The sequence below is a fragment of the Poecilia reticulata genome, chromosome 7 (assembly GCF_904066995.2).
Source record: "Poecilia reticulata chromosome 7, P_reticulata-male-v2, whole genome shotgun sequence".
NCBI lineage: Eukaryota > Metazoa > Chordata > Actinopteri > Cyprinodontiformes > Poeciliidae > Poecilia > Poecilia reticulata.
The window spans coordinates 4,885,149-4,904,000 of NC_088836.1; the positions used below are offsets into that span (position 1 = coordinate 4,885,149).

The following is an 18,852-nucleotide window of genomic DNA, read 5'->3' on the forward strand; positions in this document are numbered from 1 at the left end:
AAAGCAAAGACTATGTCAGTTTGACAGCTATTGATGCAGAACAGACATAATGAACACTACTGGCCAGTTGGGAAAAAGCGAAAAATCTAAACTTCTGCAATTCAGCTTTCAATGACACATGTAAGCAGAACAGAAGTCCTCCAAGATTTACTGGAATAGTGGAAAAACCTGTTGAAGCCGTTTGGCTTAGTAGTTTGTGATGGTATGATCTAATGAAATGTAGCTACACGTACAGTATGCTTCATTTGTTTTATTATTTTTAGTTTCATAAATGTGTAACTATTTTTCATTTCTAACAGACAACAATAATGGAAACAACTGTGAGCATACAACATCACCCTCAACCATTCACAACCCTGAGCAGATGATCAGGAAGCCAGACATAAACAACAAAGAGAGAGCAGATTAGATGGTTAAGTAAATCTAAACATCCTGTTCTGCCATCTTCAAACTTCCTCAACCAATGACTCTATGAGGTGGCTGCAGGGCTGTAGAGGTACCTATTAATATGTGTTCATTGATATTTAAGGTGAGTTTACAAATTCCGTGAATGAGGTCCACATTTTCTAAAACTCCTCAACCTCACAATGTAGCACCAGAGATTGGGACATTTCACTTATCCACAAATTAGAGTTTCATCCCTGAACATGTTTCCCAGTTTAGAGCTACTGCACATTTAGCTTGAACATAGTTAGGATCATGGATGGTGTGTTATGGAAGAGGGCTGAGGGGTCAAATTGCCTGAGTAAAGACTTGTGGAAGCATCGTGTCTAAAATGGTAGCTTGGCAACAGAACCATTAGCTCAGCTGAACTTATAACTGCAGAAATAGAAATTACACTCTCGGTGTTTCAGAATAGGAGAACAGATTACTTATACCTGGAAACGCACATGCACCTGTAGACAACAAGTCAGCGCCTGCCTGACTGTTCCCCTGGCAACACATCTGAAACCTGCTGGACATAATAGTATGATGTAAGCATAATCACAATACAACACTTTAACCTTTTTGAATTCTGCACCCACAAATTAACCAAAATATGAAAAACCTATCTACTATGACTAATAAAAATCAAACGATATCTTACTAGCATTCAGCTTCTATGCTCCACAAATCTGGATCAAACTCCCAGAAAACTGCAAAACAGCTGAAACACTGAGTGCCTTTAAGTCTCTACTAAAAACCCACCTGTTTAGAGTTGCTTTTGAAAAACAATCAATGAAACATTAATCAACATTCTGATGTGTAATGATGGCACTTGATAATTGTTGACTGTGTGTTCTACAATTGTATATTTTTTGTGTGTCTGTTTTTATGATGTTCAACACTTTGAACTGCCTTGTTGCTGAAATGTGTTATACACATAATCTTGACCGATTGATTGATAAAAACTAGGAAACACAAAACTAATTAAAATGAATTGAGATAGACAAACAAAATGTCATTGTAAAAAACTACACTATTGTGAAAAACCCAGAACTATTATAACCCTGGACTGCTCCTGCATAACCAAAGCTGTCTTTGTTAAAAAATTCATTTATCCTATGTAGGAAGTCTGAGAGGCTTGAATCATTTTATTTCAAATTGACAGGAAGGACAATTACGGCCTTGAATGAGCAACTCCTTCTGCCTCCCAGACACCTCGCAAAGTCCACGCTGCAAAAATGATCAGTCCACTGTCACACAGGGCTCCACAGGAAGAAATCTATTAACTAGAACTGCTATTTACTGTCTGTATTGAAAAGTGTGACTAACTAGTAAGTGTTGTGATGTGACACAGAGGAAAATTATCTATTGTGTGTCCTGTAAACTGAAAAGAAAAAAAACCTAGAAGATAAATATTCCTACTTCACTGACATTATGCATGATCAAACTAAGTGGAATGGAACCATAACAACCTCAGCTTAATGAGAGAACATGTTTCATTGAGGATCGAGTCTCATTAAGCTGGTGCTGAGCCTCCTTAGGTCTAATTTAGAATCTGATTAACTGTATTCATATGCACTCAAGCAGTAAAATATGTCGCAGTATTTCACTTTGTTAACTCCGCATCAGGAGATGTACACACTTGTAAATCATCTGAAAAGTTTCTAATTTGTGAGGAGTTGTGAGTGCTTAATTAGTTTACTGATATGTATATCTGAAAAAAATAATCTGATGGATCTAAATGCAGGGAAACCAGTTGCTACCAGCATCTGAGCTCCTTGCCTCTGCTGCCTGGATTTGTGTTATTTTTCATTAAACCATCATTGCAGTTCAACCTGGGTTCACCTCATCTACCTCACCACCTCACCACCACAATTCTTGAAAATCTGATTGGCATACCAGATAAATGTGCAGCTTTTCTTGGCACATTGAATTAGGAGGAGGCTGTGGCCAGGTGTAGGACTTGCTGGAGGTCAAATTAAAGGGAGAAATTGTTCAGCAATCTTTGCAATTATGGAGGTAAATAATTGGAAGCCATTAGGTGTCACCATACCTGCCTTTGTGTCTTTTATTGCGATGTGGCTATATGAGGTATAAGTGTCTTAGGAAGTCAGAGGTATCATGGGAAATTTAGAGTAACCTAAGCAGTTCCTGTTCACACCATTATATTAAACTAATAACGGCACTTATTCCACTGGCGTCAAACACAGCTGCAAACCAAAGGCCCCAGGAGGAATCGAAGAAAAAAGGCAGGAAAAAGCGTTTCCATTATGCTTGCAAAATCTCATACAATTGCTGAATTGTCCAATATTAAATCTTAAAAGAATTTATTTTTGTCTCTGAGTTTTTTCTTCCAGTGACCACTAAGCAGGTGGGTTTTTGGTCTTGATTTAAAGGAACTTGGCGTTACTGCTGTTTTGCAGTTTTCTGGCAGTGTGTAGAAGCTGAATGCTGCTTCTCCATGTTTGGTTCTGGTTTTGGGGATGCAGAGCAGACCAGAACCAGAACCAGAATCAGAATACCTGAGTGGTCTGGAAGGTTGATTCAGCAACAACAGATCCTTAATGTATTGTGGTACTAGGCCGTTCAGTGACATGAACTTGTAAAATCATTTTAAAGTCCATCATCAGAGATGCAGTGAGCCAGTAAAGGACTTTAAAACTGGAGCAATGTGCTCAGTTTTCCTGGTTCTACTTCAGATTAAAGGCTGTTTGCCTCGAGGTACATGGTGACAATGACTCTATTGTTGATGTTGAATGACTCCTACTACCAAGACAAAAAAACAAATGACTCAAGAACAGGATTAACCCGTTGAATGAGCTTGATGATAAATCTTTGCGACTACTTCCAGATATACAAAGGCAATGCAGCTGAAATCTTTTGTTTCCTTCAGAAAATCACTTTGTATGAGTCAGTGATGAGAGTTGTTTTGTGTATATTTTGGGAATGTGGACACCTTGATCAGGAGACAGATGTGCATATCACCTGCGTAATTGAATCAACACTGTACAATAATGCAGAAGATTTGAAATACAACATATGAACTAAGGAGTACATGAAGTTCTATGAAGTTCTCTGCAATTGTTTTATGTTGTAAGGCTTCTATTTATGATTCCAAGAGTTTTTAATTCCATGAATTCATGGAATACGTCCACAGCTGTCACTCCAACATCTGGAGAGAACGCCAATGTCTCCTCTGATGGCTGATAGATGATGAGCACTATAGCACTATGACTGAATTATGGAAATATCTCATGTAACTGTTGAAACACAGCTCCTTTAAATCAAGGCTAAAATCACATTTGTTTAGAGGTGTCTTTAACTAAAAATGAATTGATTCTGGTGTGGGTCACAACTTTTGATTACTTTTTCTATTCTATTTATCCTATTCTATTTATAATGCAATGTTTATTTGTTTTTTATTTTTTAATATTATGTTATGCTTTTTATGATGTAAAGCGATTTGTACAGTACTGTTCCTGAAATGTGCCATATAAACCTTGACCTCTTCACTCCTCAGTCTCAGTGAAGATGGCAGCCATGGATTCTCATAGAGCTCTGAGATGTAGCTTGTCTATCTGCATTTTACTAAGAAATAATTAATGACCGTAATGTTTTCCACAAATGAAAACTAAGCAATTTCTTAAGTATTTTAGATTTTATTTTTAATTAAAGCACATATAAACATCCCCAGCAGTGCTAATGCATAAATATTTTTAATCTGTTAAAACAACTAACCATAGAGGTTTACATTTGTATAACAGTCATGACAGTTTGGATTCCCATTAATAATAGCTTTACAATATGTGTCACTTTTATTTTTTATTTTTTACACAAAAGTTACATAAATTAAGACAGTTCTGTCTCAACAACTGCAGATTCCTGGCATGCTTGTAAACAGCAATTTTACATTCATGGTTTGCATAAAACGATCTTACTTGACTAAAACAACACAGAAGCAACATCACTTCTCATGTGGCAAAGTTCCCAAAGAGTGTAGAAACAGAACAGGACAAAATGATGGATTAAATGCTTTACATTTACCTTGTGAATAAAACATTTCAGCACTAAAATATTGATGTGAAAAGACATGATTTTCAGTCTCTTTGCTTTCTCTGGTTTTAACAGCTCCTGATTACATGCTGAACAAAAATGTATTTTGTATATTGCATATAGCAGAGTGTGTGCAATATACAAAAGACGTGTGCAAAAGACATATTTATGTCTTCTGCACACCGTGCATCATACTGTTCCGATGCTTTCAAGTCTTTTTAATAAGATAATAAGAAGCACACAGCTTTACCACTGGCTGTATGGACTATATGATGACCTCATTATGTGCATTGCTAATCAGCTGGCTGAAAGAAGGGTACTGCATACAACACATTTGGCTACTTCAAAATATTTCTGGTTGCATAGAAGACGGGTGGCCAAAGGGTAAAAACTAAGTCAGACTAAACTACTCCATTTCTGTAAGGCTGTTTAAAACTCCACTTTGCAAGCTATGCCCATATGTCAGTTAAGCAGCCAACTGCAGGCTCTGCCAGAGCAGATAGCTGGACTAATGAATGTTGTAGTCAGTGGTTACAGGCTGTTAAGAGCAGATGGAGTACAGTAAACAATATCAATAAATAACTATGCAATTATATGTTGCAATATATAAATTCTGTTACATGTGCCATACATGTACAATATGAAGTCTGTTTCTGCAATAATGGTATGGCTATAATTTTAGTTGCAATAACCAATGTCTTTTAGTAGCAGCATTAATATATCTAATCATTATATCTTTCTATATCTTTTTTAAAAATCCATCCACTTTCTATGATTTTTTAGCTAAATATTGAGGTATGTTTACTTCCATAATGACCCATGACAAATACTAAAAATCTTACAAGACACGAGGTAGTTGTCTTTAATTTTCTTAATCCTGGTTAAAAAAAAATAAATGTATATATACACTGCAAATAAAGGGAACACTTTAACATTTAAGTGAACACTGAAGTGTTCCCTTTATTTTTTTGAGCAGTATATATATATACAGGGTTAGATAGCTTCAACAGATTTTAATTGAGGTAAACAAAATTGTTTAATTGCGTATGTAATAAATAATGCAACTATATTTTTATTTTATATATTTAAATTTTAAATTATTATTAAATTAAGTATGGAAATAAATACGTTTTTATTATTGTTGTTGTTTGTTGTGCCACCTTTTGTCTCTTTACAGTTTTTAGAGTCTGCTTGTCTAACCCGCGTCAGGAAGGTTGGGATGCACAATGTTCCTGAGTCGCATCATCTGACGCGGCCGCTCCTGGCCGCCTCTGTGCCCCACGCGCCAGCGGAGCAGCTTGAGCAGCGCCTTCCTGAGCTCCACGCTTCGCAGTCCGTACACCAGAGGGTTGATGCAGGGTGGGACCAGCAGCATGATCAGCAGGGACACGTGGAACCCCGCCGCGGTCACTGAGGGGCCGGCAAGGCAGTCCGCCCGAGACCCGGCGGACAGCTCGATGACGCCGGTACCCTTGAATTCCCACAGCGCGTCCGACGTAACCTTGATGAGCAGCGGCAGCAGCTGCAGGAACAGCATCCCGCAGTAGAAGAGGACTGTCCTTCGCGCCGCGGTGTTGCTCTCGTTGAACGGCACAACAGCGTTGCTGGCGTTGCGGTACATCCTGAAGTATGAGAAGGCGTGTGCCAGCAGGCAGAGCAGCAGCGTGAGGGAACCGGCCACTTTTCGGAATATAGCAGGAGCGCGCGGGGAGCCCACGTGCTGCTCCATGATGTCCGGTTCACACAGCAGCCCCACGGTGACGTCCAGGATGTTCTCCTGCCTTCCCTTACTCAGCACCAGACTCAAGCTGACGACGCCGATGGCAACAGAGTACAACCAGATGAGGACGATGACTTTGCTCACGCGCTCCCGGGTGACCGTCACCGTGTACTGAAGGGCGTAGCACACGAACAGGTACCGCTCTAGCGCCATGCAGGTGATGGTGGTGAGGCTGGAGAAGATGGTGGCTCCACCGACGACGTACTGAAAGTAGCAATAAATGCCGAACGCCTTGGTTTGGTGCTGCGCGAGCGAGTGGATGATCGCGGGAGCGAAGGTGATGGTCTGGAGCAGGTCGCTGAAGATCAGGCTTTTGCAGAGGATGAACCGCGGCAGCCAGAAGTCCTCCGACCGCTCGATGGTGTACAAAGTGAACAGGTTGGCCAATAAAGAGAAAAGAGTCAGGAAAGCAAAAACGCAAATGAGCGCGGGAACTGCCGGTCCGTGAGGAATGATGGAATTGAACAGGTGTCCGGCTGTGGCCAAGTGATCCGTCTGGTTCTGGGTGGACCACAAACACTGAGAGCTGATGTTCGGCGCCTCCGCTACCTGCATCCAAGTAAAGTTAGGCATTCTCATCAAAGTAGATTCAAAGGACCGAAGTGCTGTCCAGTCAGCTGTAACCACTTGTGAGATGCTGCGCGTCCTGGTCTGTGCGCCTCAGCATCGCCGCTTTATTGGGTCCGAGAACCCTCCCACTCTAATTACTTGTATTCTCCGCAGAAGTTTTTCTGACATACTCGTGATCGATGCAAGAAGCATCTTGAGAAATGTGAATGTGAAGGTGCAAAATGTTTATCATTTTAAAATCATTTCACAATGCAAAGGTGTTATTTCTTTAATTTTTTTTTTTTACTTTTGTTGATCTACAAAATAATTAACCAGATAATAGAACGAGTTTTTGTTTTTGTTCCATTAAATCAAATAATTGCATTTTTTTCTACATGCAAAAATTAAAAGCCGGAACCTTTGTATTGTGTTTTTTTTTATTTATTTATTTTTGTATTCCTATAAATCTGATGCACAAGTGACACCTGCAAACAACAGTGATGGTCGAGAGTGAAGTGAATTCATCTTTCTCATATTTTATCAGACTGAAAATTTTTGTATGTATTATGCATTTCAAATATTTGATGTGATTAGTAATTCTGTGAAGTGGGAAAGACGGGTGCTGTGGTGGCCCAGGGGTAAAGCACAACCCATGTAAGGAGGCCTTAGCCTGTAATGTGGTTTTCACAGGTTTGAGTCCCAGCCTGATGACCTTTGCTGCATGTCTTCTTCCTTTTTTCATTAACAGACAGAACCTATACTTGAGTCAGATTCTGTCTAACCTCACTCAAATAAAGGTCAGAAGCACCAATAGAACCTTAAAAAAGAATTGATAGATGAAGGACAAGCCATCAATCAAGAAAACAGGTGTATTAAAGTTACATGAACTTAATTTTTTTAATTAGTTTTACTCCCTCATTTAGTGATGCTTTTAAAATAAATTAGGTATACTTACTAATTTTAAGCTTACTTTACTTTTTTTTTGAGGCAATGCGTTTGCATAATTTTTTCCAAGTAAGGTGAACTAATTAGATTTTACAGTGTAGTAGGGGTCTGAACAGAACATGGCAAGATCTGAACAGAAGTAAAACCAGTAGATCAGGATCCAATCTAACTATGGAGCTCTCATGTTGAGTTCAAGTTGTTTAACCCACATGCAGAACACAAACAGAACAATCAGATAAATAAAGTTTTATTTTAACAATGATAAAATGTGCAATTGTGTGGTTCTTGTCCTGTAGATTGGTCGTCTGTACTTTGGCGGAGAAGAGTTTCCGCCAGGGGGGAAGTTACTGTGGTCTCCAGGGTTATGGTCTCTTTTTTCAGGGTTTTTTTTTTAAATAATTTAGGTTCCAGTGAGAAGCTCTGACCGGAGAGTGTTTTGGTGGTTGATGGAGGAGGATGCGGTGAAGGGCGGACAGGTAAGTTCAGATGATGAGGAGAGTCGAAGAACGATCCGACTGCCGGCTGAGAATCCAGGAACTGTTATTGATTCTTCTGCGGAGGTGAAAAGGGACTCGGGCAACCAGTGGGTAAAAATCCAAGGCGTCACGAGGAAACATCTGAAGGAGAAGGAGTATCAGGAAACTTAGAGAACTGGCACCGAGGGGCGCAGAGAACCATTATTGGCAAACACTCAGGCGTCGAAGTGCTCGTAGTCCGTTCCTCATATACTCCTAGATGATGAAGTGATTACCGGTAATCACAGCAGGTGTGCTGATGCCAGTCAGCAGTCCCGCCCTCCAGGTAGGGCAGCTTATAGGCACCATCTAGTGGATGAAGAGGGAAGCAGCAGACAACAGAAAATCCCCACAAAGAGCCAAACACCGGTTCCCAGCAGGAGCAAAGGAAATGTTGATGAAACGGGAGCATTACAGAAAACATAGGAAAACCAGAAATAGTACATCAAAAAAAGAGAAAAAAAATAGAATATTGTGTAAAAGTGTAATATTGCTTGCAAGTTCATGTGACACCATGAGTTTCCATTAATGACCTTTTTCACAGTATTCTACTTTTCTGAAACACTTTTCATTATCTGTATACCATAATCATCAAAACTACAAGAAACAAACACTTGGAAGACACTGCGAGCTGAGTAACAACCATGTGATTATTCTAATATGAGTTTCGTGTTCTGAGGTGACTGGCAAGAAATATTGCACTTTTACACAATATTCTAATTTTCTGAGATGTATTAGTATATCAATGAAGATATCAATGAAAATAACAATAATCAATGAAAAATAATACTGTCCGTCATCCTGTCTGTCACCATGAGATGATGACAGACACACAAGAAGTGTGATTAACTTCAGACTGACTCCAAATCTCCCTGGCAGCACAGTTGTTTGCTCTGTTGTCCAGGAACAAGAACATTTTGGGTTCCAGGTCTGTCTGCGAGGAGTTGATTCTTTTCCTTTTTAATTCCAATTTGTACAACAAATGTTTCTCACCTTCTGGCTTCACCCTCTTATAAAACTGATGTGTGACAACACTTCCAGCTCACTTCAACCCACATATGAACAGTTCAAGCTCCAAAGCAGATTTACTGACTAATTTAGTGACTCATTTACCAACTGGGACTTTAGCATGTTTATTATTTTTTATATTATTATTTATAAGCTGAAACCATGGAAGTGTTTTTAAAGAAATACAGACTCCTCATTAATTCCTCAGCCTCTGAAAAAGTGGATCATATAACCCAAAAAACAAATAAAAAAAAACAGTGGCATAAAAATTATGGGATATCTGGCAAATAGTTACTGTTAGGCGAATCAGCCAGAGCTGAAGGGTTGAGGCTGTTCTTTTAAAAAGGAGCAGTCTGCCCCCTGCTGTTCGCAACTTAGAACTGGAGGGCTACAAACCAAATTCACGTAATAGTGTGATCTCAAAGGAAAGACTTGTCGAGGAAAAAGCGTTTGAGAGGAGCAAAAATGATAAGAACAGAAAATCATGGAGCTGAATGGGAGGAGAAGCTGCATACCAGTGGTGTTTGTCTACAGGGAGCAGCTGATCCTCAAAGTAATGCCCAGGAATAGGAGGAGATAAAGGAGACTGCAGGAAGATGGAAAGAGGGCAGTAAGGACAGCAACAAGAGAAACAGTTTTCTCTCTGTCTTTATTTAACAAACCAGGCCCTCTCACCTGTCCACACCCCATTCTTTAACCCTGCTGTAGAGGAGGGGTAAACTGTGGGAAGTCCTGGACCGGGCAGAGCCTCAGCTGTCGCTGTCACTCAGTTACCAGACTGATTCGGAAAGAGAGGGGTGACCTAAGATGAACAGAATGGAATCTGGAGTCCTCTGGGGGAGGCGGGGAGACGAGTGAGAGAGAAGTTGGGAGTGGAAAAAGAAGATGTGTTGATCAAAATATTTGATTAGTATGAGTGTGTGCGTGCATGGGTTGTTTGTCGTGTCTGTGTTGCCCCGCGATGGACTGGTGACCTGTCCAGAGTGACCTCACCTGTTGACCACTTGGTCCTCACGACCCCACTAGGGATAAGCATGTATGATGATGGATGGACGGATGGAAGTGCACTAAGCATTTTTCAAAGTTAGAAGACACAGGTGAGGTTAAATACACAGGGAATTATCAGGGGAGACAGGTGGAAATAATAAGGGGTAAGACACAACAGCATGGAAACTAAATTAATTAATGAGTACACAAAACCAACATCCTTACAAATATCAAAAAATATATAAGGAGTTAGGAGCCATGTTTGGAGGCTGGTCCTAGACTAAATTTACCACGGGAGCCAGGGTTGTCGGTGTTTTTTCATGGGGAGAACATAAAAAAGAATGAAACAAAAAACAGGTCAATAGTTCATCATTTAATATATAAGTGAACCAAAGAGCCACTTGTGTCCGTCCCTGTCTCGGACCGCCTATAGGCTGGACCTATAGGCTGCAGGTCCATACTTTTTGTTAGCATGTTTTTCTTTCTCTTTTATAGCTTGATAGGAAGTCAGGTTATCCAAACTGGCAAACCACATTGATAAAATAATAGTGAAATAACATTGACCACATAACACAGTACTTATAAAACATATCAACAATTTTCCTACACAGAGAGCCCTAACAAACTTTTTAAATGTAGGACAAATCAACAGTTTCTCTTAACAATATTTCTATACTGTTACTCTATTAGTATGATTTGCATCGGTTCAATATGGGTCGTGACATTTAACAGCCAATACGGGACGATTCCGTATTTTTACGGAAGAAGATTTTTAATTTTATCTAAGATTTTTATTCTTCTCTATTGTTTGTCGATAAGCAAAGAAGGAAAATTACTAAACTGAGATAAAACATGTGGCGCAGCTGAATGAGAGCACAACACTGCTCAGGTTGCAGAGGTTGTAGAAACAAAAGTAAGTCAGCAGCAGTGTGTCCAGTGTGGACAGCAAAACAGGGAGATGGACGTGTCAATGGAGTTGGAATTGGTTGAGGGGTGAAGAATCTGTGCTGCAGAGAGGTGATAATCCCTGCATATTTTGGTAAATCTATACGAGTGGGTGCATCCTCCAGTTCCTGCACAGCACATGAAATTTAGAGTCCAACTTTAAGGAGATGCTCAGTTGACAATAAGCTCCAGCTGTCTGAAGCTTGCGCTGTGTTTCCTCTTTTTGTTTTTTTAAATAAATTTCAGTGGGCTTATCTGTCATCTAAGAATGGAGAGGTGGTAGAGGGTTACACACAAGGGGGGAATAAATTGTAGCAGGGCACAATCTAAAGCTGGACTTGATTGGCCAGCTCTGATGAGGAGGGCTTCTCTGGCCCAATCCTGATCTTTTTTAGTAAAATGATATGTGGAACAGAGGGTACTTATGGAGTGGAAGAAAGAAAGGCACAGTGCTACCTGAACTGCGTGGAGGGAAAGGTTTCCTTTATTGTTGCCTGTTGTCTCTACAAGTGCCTGATCAGCCAAACCAAGAACCATGGTAAGAACCTGAAGACAGAAGGAGATAAGCAAAGATTTTTATCTTCAAGGATTTATCTTGACGGCATTAAAACAAAAAACCAGAAGATGGAAATTATTATATCAAGAAGACTTGTTTTAGCAAATTTTAGGACTTCAAGTCTTTTTTTTTTATTTCTGGAGAGTGGCTGGATTTACACGCAAGTTGGGTTTTCAGATGTTGGAATTACTGAAATTCTTTTGAGTTTTATTTGAGGCGCACACTTGCTGCAAACAAAGATCCTCTGAGCGCACAACTATTCCTGCAACTTCTCTTTGAAGGTTAAGTCTTCTGTAACTCTTGATAGCTCTTCATATATAATCTGCTTTTGTTTCCTGCAGTAGCTGAACTACATAAAATCGTCATTTATACAGGAGGGAACCATGCAAAGATAAAAGCGCACAGCTGAGTAAAGAGAGAAGATGTGCTCTCTTTCTAATTTTGGACAGTCACCTTGAGAAAATCCCTTTCAAATCCTCATCCAAGTCTCACCTTAAAAATAGCTCAAAGTGAACTGATGGGTAGGCTCCCATGATCATCTGAAAGTTTTTTTAAATGCTTTCAGGAAAATCAAAGAATAACTCACTGGCTGCTAGAAAAGTTGGCAATTTAGTTTTCACACTAAATTGAGGTGAGTTATACATTTGTAAATTATCTTTCCTGGAGCTGTACAAGTACCAAACAGAGCCCAGTTTGATATTATCTATGAAGGTACTCAGGTAAGCTCTAAGCTTTAGAATTTTTAAACTAGGCTAGCATGCTCACATATCCCTCTGGAGATGAAGAATAGCAGGTCTGAAGTTGCATGGCGTTCCACTTGAAGAGCCAACATTGACGAGCTGAGCCAACTGCGGCAGGATTAGAGTTGACTTCTCGCTATAGAAAGCTATTTCTAGAAATGTCCTGCTGCTTGGTCACTAATCGCTCCAACACTGGCTTTTTCGTGCTGCATCTTTATAAATGTCAGCTCACTGAGAAATCTGTAGGCGTATGTTTTTGAAACCACATACCTTCCTATAACTTTGTGCATAGAACTGACTTGATCCATTCCTTTAGGAGGGGGAATGAATATAAAACAGACAAATTCATTGATTTCTAAAAACAAGTATGAGACTCACAAGTTTGAATTCAAAATGATAAATATCCAGGATTATGTACACTATATGTACATATAAATTTACTGATGTGTAGTTAAGTATCCATAAGAAATATGGAAAGAAACCTTTTGCAGCCACAGACAAGCCCATGGCTGATTCTGGATGTTTGGCCTCTCTTTCTGGGACAATATCTAGAGCCTGTATAAACTGTTAGGTTTTCTTGCACTGCCCTTGTTTTTATATTGTAACTGTAGTTTGAGCCATTTCCAAAGATAATATTAGCGTGCTTCTTACGTTCTAAAAATGGTTCAAGTGTCTGCTTGCAGAATTTTGATATCTTTTTTATTGCTTTTTGCTGGGAGCTTTTGACTGTATATGCCTTTATTTCACAGTCAGTCGACAGGAAAGTGGGTTGTGAGAGAAGAGAAAGACATGTGGCAAAGGTCAACAGACCGGGTCTCAAACCTATGACAGCCACATAGAGGACTGAGGCTACATAGATTGCGTACTATAACCCGCATCACCACCATACAAACTATAGACTTTTTAAAATTATTATTCCATCCACTTTTTGCAATAGACCACTTGCAAATAAACAGACACTCAACATAATGCTCCTACTATTGTGCTTGGCGACTGGTACAGTGTGCCTTGGTTTGAAAGCCTCACTTCAGCCCTTTCTCCATTGTCAAAACATCAGTGGACCTTGATCAACAGGAGCTGTGGTTGACACTCCATTGATGTCATTGTGTATCCTCGGGTGGCCAGTTTCTCTAAAATCTCTTGTATGTCTGTTGGTTGAAGGTTGCCCCATAAAAATGATGCTGCATACGCTCGTCATTCAAAATTGATCAAAAGTACTGGAGCGAATGGTTTGACCAGGGAATTATCGATTTGAAGCTTTCCATCTCACCAACTACTAGTATTGTCTCGTCGTGGATTGAAAGTGGTAGTTGAGATGTAGTGCTTGAGGAGTTTGGAAGTACCGCCTTCGCTCAACAAGTGACCAATCAATAAATGTACCTTGCTGCCAATCAAATATCTTGCTCACAATACTTGAAAAGGTCTAACATGCATCACCCTTGAGGTGGTTCCAAATTACAGGGAGTAATCCTATAGGATCTGCAAATGGAGACCAATCTGACTGAGGCTGAGTGGAAAAATCTAAACCATGGAGAGGGGGTTGGCTCCTTCAAACATTCTAGATGTCATTTTGGCCAAAATAACTCAATTTTTATCACATTTCACCATAAACTTATTCTCCACTAGGCATTGGGCTTGTCCATTTGATATAATGCTGTCCTCATATGTGCTCCAGTTTATGACTGGTTGGAGCTTTGGGTGGTTTTCTGGGTTGTTCCTAAACATCTTGACCAATATCAATTGAACTAAGGGTGACAGTTTGGGTTAGATGGTTGAAACTTTGACATTACTTTGGGTTTCAATGGGATATTGACCGAAAGTACAGTAAGTAACTGGAAAAAAATCTAATTTCGACCCAACTGGGAATTCACCATACAACATTCATGCGGCGATGTTTGTATGAAAACCTCTCTAACTTTTCCTTGAATCGGTACATTTCCCAAGGTTCAGGTTCTTTCAAATGTATAACTCTTTTAAAGATAAAACAGCTGCAGAGCAAACTTCAGCCTGACTGCAGTTTTACAGAAAAGGACAATTTTTTAAAAGGAGGTCAGAGGTACAGAAAGTGATACTAAACTAGTTCTAATTCATCTTTGTTCTTGGATCAAATAAGGAGATCTTGTCTCCTTATTTGTCTAACTTTTAACCCAACATTGATTGGTGTTAGGTGAGGAGAAACCCAGAAAAAAAAAATCCTTCTATACCATGTCAGAAGGAATAAGTGTGGAAAAATAAGTCTGAGTCAATAGATGACCAGCTTATTCTTTAGTAAAAACTAACTAACACACATTGTTAAATATCTAATCACAACTCAGCAAAGTTCGACTTGGCTAATTTTACCTGATTACTCAGAAAGTGTTGAGATTCATTTATAAAGGAAAAATGAGAAATTATGTTGGAAATTAAATTAGCTGAGTTAATCGTTAACATTTATAAAAGTGTGGATATAATAAATGTATTCTTCTGGCTCCCCTTTCAGCTTATAAGTTATTAAGTGTTTTTGAATTTGGTGTGTAAATGTTTATACTGACTGAAAAACAAATCAAATCAAGTGACATGTATGATGAGGAGCTCAAAGAAGTTGAATATGCAGCAGAAATTGTAAGGAATTAGTTTGATATTGGAAATGTAAATAGCTTTTTGTTTTGATGTATCGCTTTAAATAGCTATATAAATAGCTTTAAACTTCAAGATTTCCATCAAAACTTCAGACACCTCCCACAGGACAATCAGTTATAGACAAAAAGCTTCATCATAATCATGTTGTTGGTTCTTTTTTCTCTTACCTTCATTACTTTGTTGTACATTTTTAATTTTACTCAGTGATCATTTCAGGTGACTTTAAGTGTGTCTTTCTCTTTGCAGTAAATGCAATGACTCATCTTACTCATCTGGATAATAATGTTATAACTACTTTGATACCATTCAAAACACATAATGACAATTTTTCTTTACTTCTTTCCCTCTTCTCCTCTCCGGCTTCATATGATCTTCCAAGCCCACTGACGCCCAAACTGACGCCCGCTCCTTCCTGACTGAGGAGATGATTTCAGGTCTGGTACCCTTGTGTAAATTCTGTCAGTTTTCCAGAATAACCTGTTGATTTGAACAGTCAGAGGTAAAATAATATACTTTATGATGTGCTTCCAGAGATACGGAGCCAAGAAAAACTAACATTGCAGCAAATGCATCTTGTCTGAATTTCAATCCTATGTTCCTGTTGGTCAGAGTTCAAGGCCGCCTTCGACATGTTCGACACAGACGGTGGCGGTGACATCAGCACCAAGGAGTTGGGCACCGTGATGAGGATGCTGGGCCAGAATCCGTCTAGAGAGGAGCTGGATGCCATCATTGAGGAGGTGGATGAAGATGGTATGGATTCTATTGTACTTTGGTTTTACGCCCAAAAATCCAAACAGTGATACATGACTGCTCAGACGGCAATGTCATGCATAGTTTAGATGTTTTCCTGCTCCTACACATCTTATCAGAAGTGTTGGATGAACTGCTCAGGATGTAATAAATGATGAACAAAGGAGAATTTTCAGACTTGAAGGACACTGACCTGCCAAAGCTGGAGTTGGAGACATTTGATCTGGCCCCCTGTAGCCCAGAAAATAGACTTTAAAATTCTTCTGTTAGTTTGTAAATCACTGAATGGCTTAGCACCACAATACATTGAAGATCTGTTTTTGTTGTATCAACCTTCCAGAGCTCTCAGGTCTTCTGGTTCTGGCTTTGCATCCCCAGAACCAGAACCAAACATGAAGAAGCAGCTTTCAGCTTCTGCGCACCTCAAATCTGGAACAAACGTCCAGAAAACTGCATAACTGAGTTTCTTTAAATCAAGGTTAAAATCAAACCAGTTTAGAGTTGCTTTTGAACCAAAGTAAATGGGACATCGACAAGCATATATGATGTGTGTTGATCATAATAATAATAATGGCACTCATCAAAATGTAATATTTGTCACTGGTTTTCTCAATTGGTGACTATATGGTATTTTTATGACTTTGTATTTTTTTGTTTTTATAACTTTGAACTGCCTTATTGCTGAAATGTGCCATACAAATAAAGTTGATTAATTGATTGATATATAGGTAGATTCCCAGGGAGGCATTTGATTGGTTGGAGGGGTGGATCCATGGACGCTGATAAAAAATAAATTAAGTAATTTGTCTATTGTACTTTAAGCAAGTTTTTCATTGTTCTATAGTCATTTTATGTAGGTAGTTTCCTGTGTTTTGTTTAGTTGTTTAGTTGGGGGTAAGTTGGGGGTGAGAGTTAGCTGAAGTTACCACCCTGGTGTCTCACTGACTCCATGTCTTCTCAGGCAGCGGTACTATCGACTTTGAGGAGTTCCTGGTCATGATGGTGCAGCAGCTAAAGGAGGACCAGGCCGGAAAGAGCGAAGAGGAGCTTTCAGAATGTTTCCGCATTTTCGACAAGTATGACTCTCCCTAAGCTAAACACTGCATTCAATATTTTAAACCCTAAAGTCCACCAGACCTAAATATAAGCATGTTAAATACTGAGGAATGAAGAAATAACACATCTTGTTTGCCATCTGGAGTTTCTGCAGAGCAACTTCAGAGAGTTAATAAAGTTAGACTTAATTTGTTTAAATGAATCGTTCTAATGTAATGGAAGAAAGTTTTCATGTCACACATAGACTGCAAACATTTCATACATACAGTATTTTGTTGTTTGAGGTAAATTACCTTTTTGACAATGTTGCTGTTACAATGAGATTCAAGATGGTTCACGAACTCGGCTCCTTCGATATAGATCTCTTGATAGAAAAATGTCCTGACCTATAAAGATGCATATAAATTGTTTGCTTGTGTGGTGATATGAAAGAGAAAATAAATAAGAAGATGATAGTTTAACACATTTTCTCTGTGTCTTTGCAGGAACGGAGACGGCTTCGTTGACCGGGAAGAGTTTGGAGATATCCTCCACATGACTGGAGAGCAGGTTGCGGAGGAAGACATTGATGAAATGTTTGGCGAATCAGACTCAAACAAAGACGGAAAAATTGATTTTGATGGTAAGATTGTTGACATTTTCAAATGGAAAATTGCCTTGCTATATTGGGCCTTTGTTTCTTTTTTTAAACTGAACAGAAAAATGGAACTGAAAATAAATAATTTGAAACTTAAAAATGATGTGCAGCTGAAAAAAATGATTAAATTAAGTTTAAAATTATACACATCAAAACTTGCCATTGTAAAAAAAAAACTTTGAATACTTATGAGGTAACAAAGGGTTGAATATTTTGTAAAACAAGATATTGAGATACTCTTACAAAACACAGCTTTATTAAGAAATAATGTATGACCAAGTGAAGCTGAAAAGTCTAGCATGCATAATAATACTACACCAAATGTATTTTTAAAAAAATGTGAAACAGATACAATAAATATTAATAATTCATACTTCTATCGACACAATGTGTGGGTTGTAAATGATGGACTAAACATAACATAAAGCTGCTTAATTGCTCCCTGCTTGGTCTGAATATCTGTGCTGGTGTGAATAATGAACACTCTGATCTCTTTTCTTTCCTTTCAGAGTTTCTCAAGATGATGGAGAACGTCCAGTGATGAGCCCAGCTCTACATTCCTTCCTCAGAAATCAAATAAACCCCTCAAAGAAGAAACTAAATGCTACAAATATGAATGGTTTACAAAGTGTATAAACCCAGTTGAATTAAACATCTCCACACTTCTCCCCCTCAGTCAGCGCTTCCTCTCTTTCTTCTCATGTAAAACTCAGATCAGAGTGTTGTTAAAGATTTCTATAAATATACATTCAGACCATTTAAGACGAACACACTTTCTTACGCCGGCCCCTCAGCTGTCCTGTTGGCAGCTGCCGTGTCTCCAGAAATGCAACACCAGCTGGCTTCAACCCCCCCACTTTCATCCTGCTCACCCTCAGACCAGAGTCTCTTCCACACCATGAGCTCTGCTCTATAAATAAACCAAGCTTCTTCCTTACTCTGAGGCTTATTGTCCTCATTTTTCTAAATCCATACCATACAGGTGAATTGACAGGTTTTAACGTCTTCCTACCTTTCCCACCGTCACCAGCTCTATTTCCATTTTGCTATTGTCAAAACAACACAATTTCGTGATTGCAGCATTTCCATAAAATAAGAAATACAGTTAAAATCACGTGAATAAGTTTGTTTGCACCATAGGTCATTAAAAGAATGCCGCGTCATCCTCCTCCTACCACTCCTGTTTTCTTTGTCTTTTTTGGCACTGGCTACATCCGGTTGCTGATCACGTGACTGGTGTGATGCGAAAAAGGTGTTGCAGTTTAAATACACTACTTTCAGAA

The 18,852-nt window shown here is 39.1% G+C and overlaps 2 protein-coding genes and 1 long non-coding RNA gene across 3 annotated transcripts; 1 reads left to right on the plus strand and 2 right to left on the minus strand.

Annotated features, from left to right (window-relative positions):
- Window positions 1-5,674: 5,674 nt before the first annotated feature.
- Window positions 5,675-6,832, minus strand: LOC103467062 (olfactory receptor 11A1). The gene has a single exon (XM_008413117.2). It carries the CDS (start codon window positions 6,830-6,832, stop codon window positions 5,675-5,677), a length of 1,158 nt encoding a protein of 385 aa, XP_008411339.2.
- A 1,152-nt stretch (window positions 6,833-7,984) lies between these two features.
- Window positions 7,985-11,514, minus strand: LOC103466899 (uncharacterized). Its single transcript, XR_014088117.1, has 2 exons — window positions 9,952-11,514; window positions 7,985-9,862 (listed from the first exon to the last, which is right to left on the minus strand). It is a non-coding gene; the product is annotated as an uncharacterized LOC103466899 (long non-coding RNA).
- A 115-nt stretch (window positions 11,515-11,629) lies between these two features.
- tnnc2.1 (troponin C2, fast skeletal type, tandem duplicate 1) lies at window positions 11,630-18,244 on the plus strand. The gene is made up of 6 exons (XM_008412801.2): window positions 11,630-11,746; window positions 15,503-15,557; window positions 15,733-15,876; window positions 16,838-16,952; window positions 17,418-17,554; window positions 18,079-18,244. Exons 1-6 carry the CDS (start codon window positions 11,744-11,746, stop codon window positions 18,108-18,110), a joined length of 486 nt encoding a protein of 161 aa, XP_008411023.1. The 5' UTR covers window positions 11,630-11,743; the 3' UTR covers window positions 18,111-18,244.
- The last annotated feature ends 608 nt before the right edge of the window (window positions 18,245-18,852 follow it).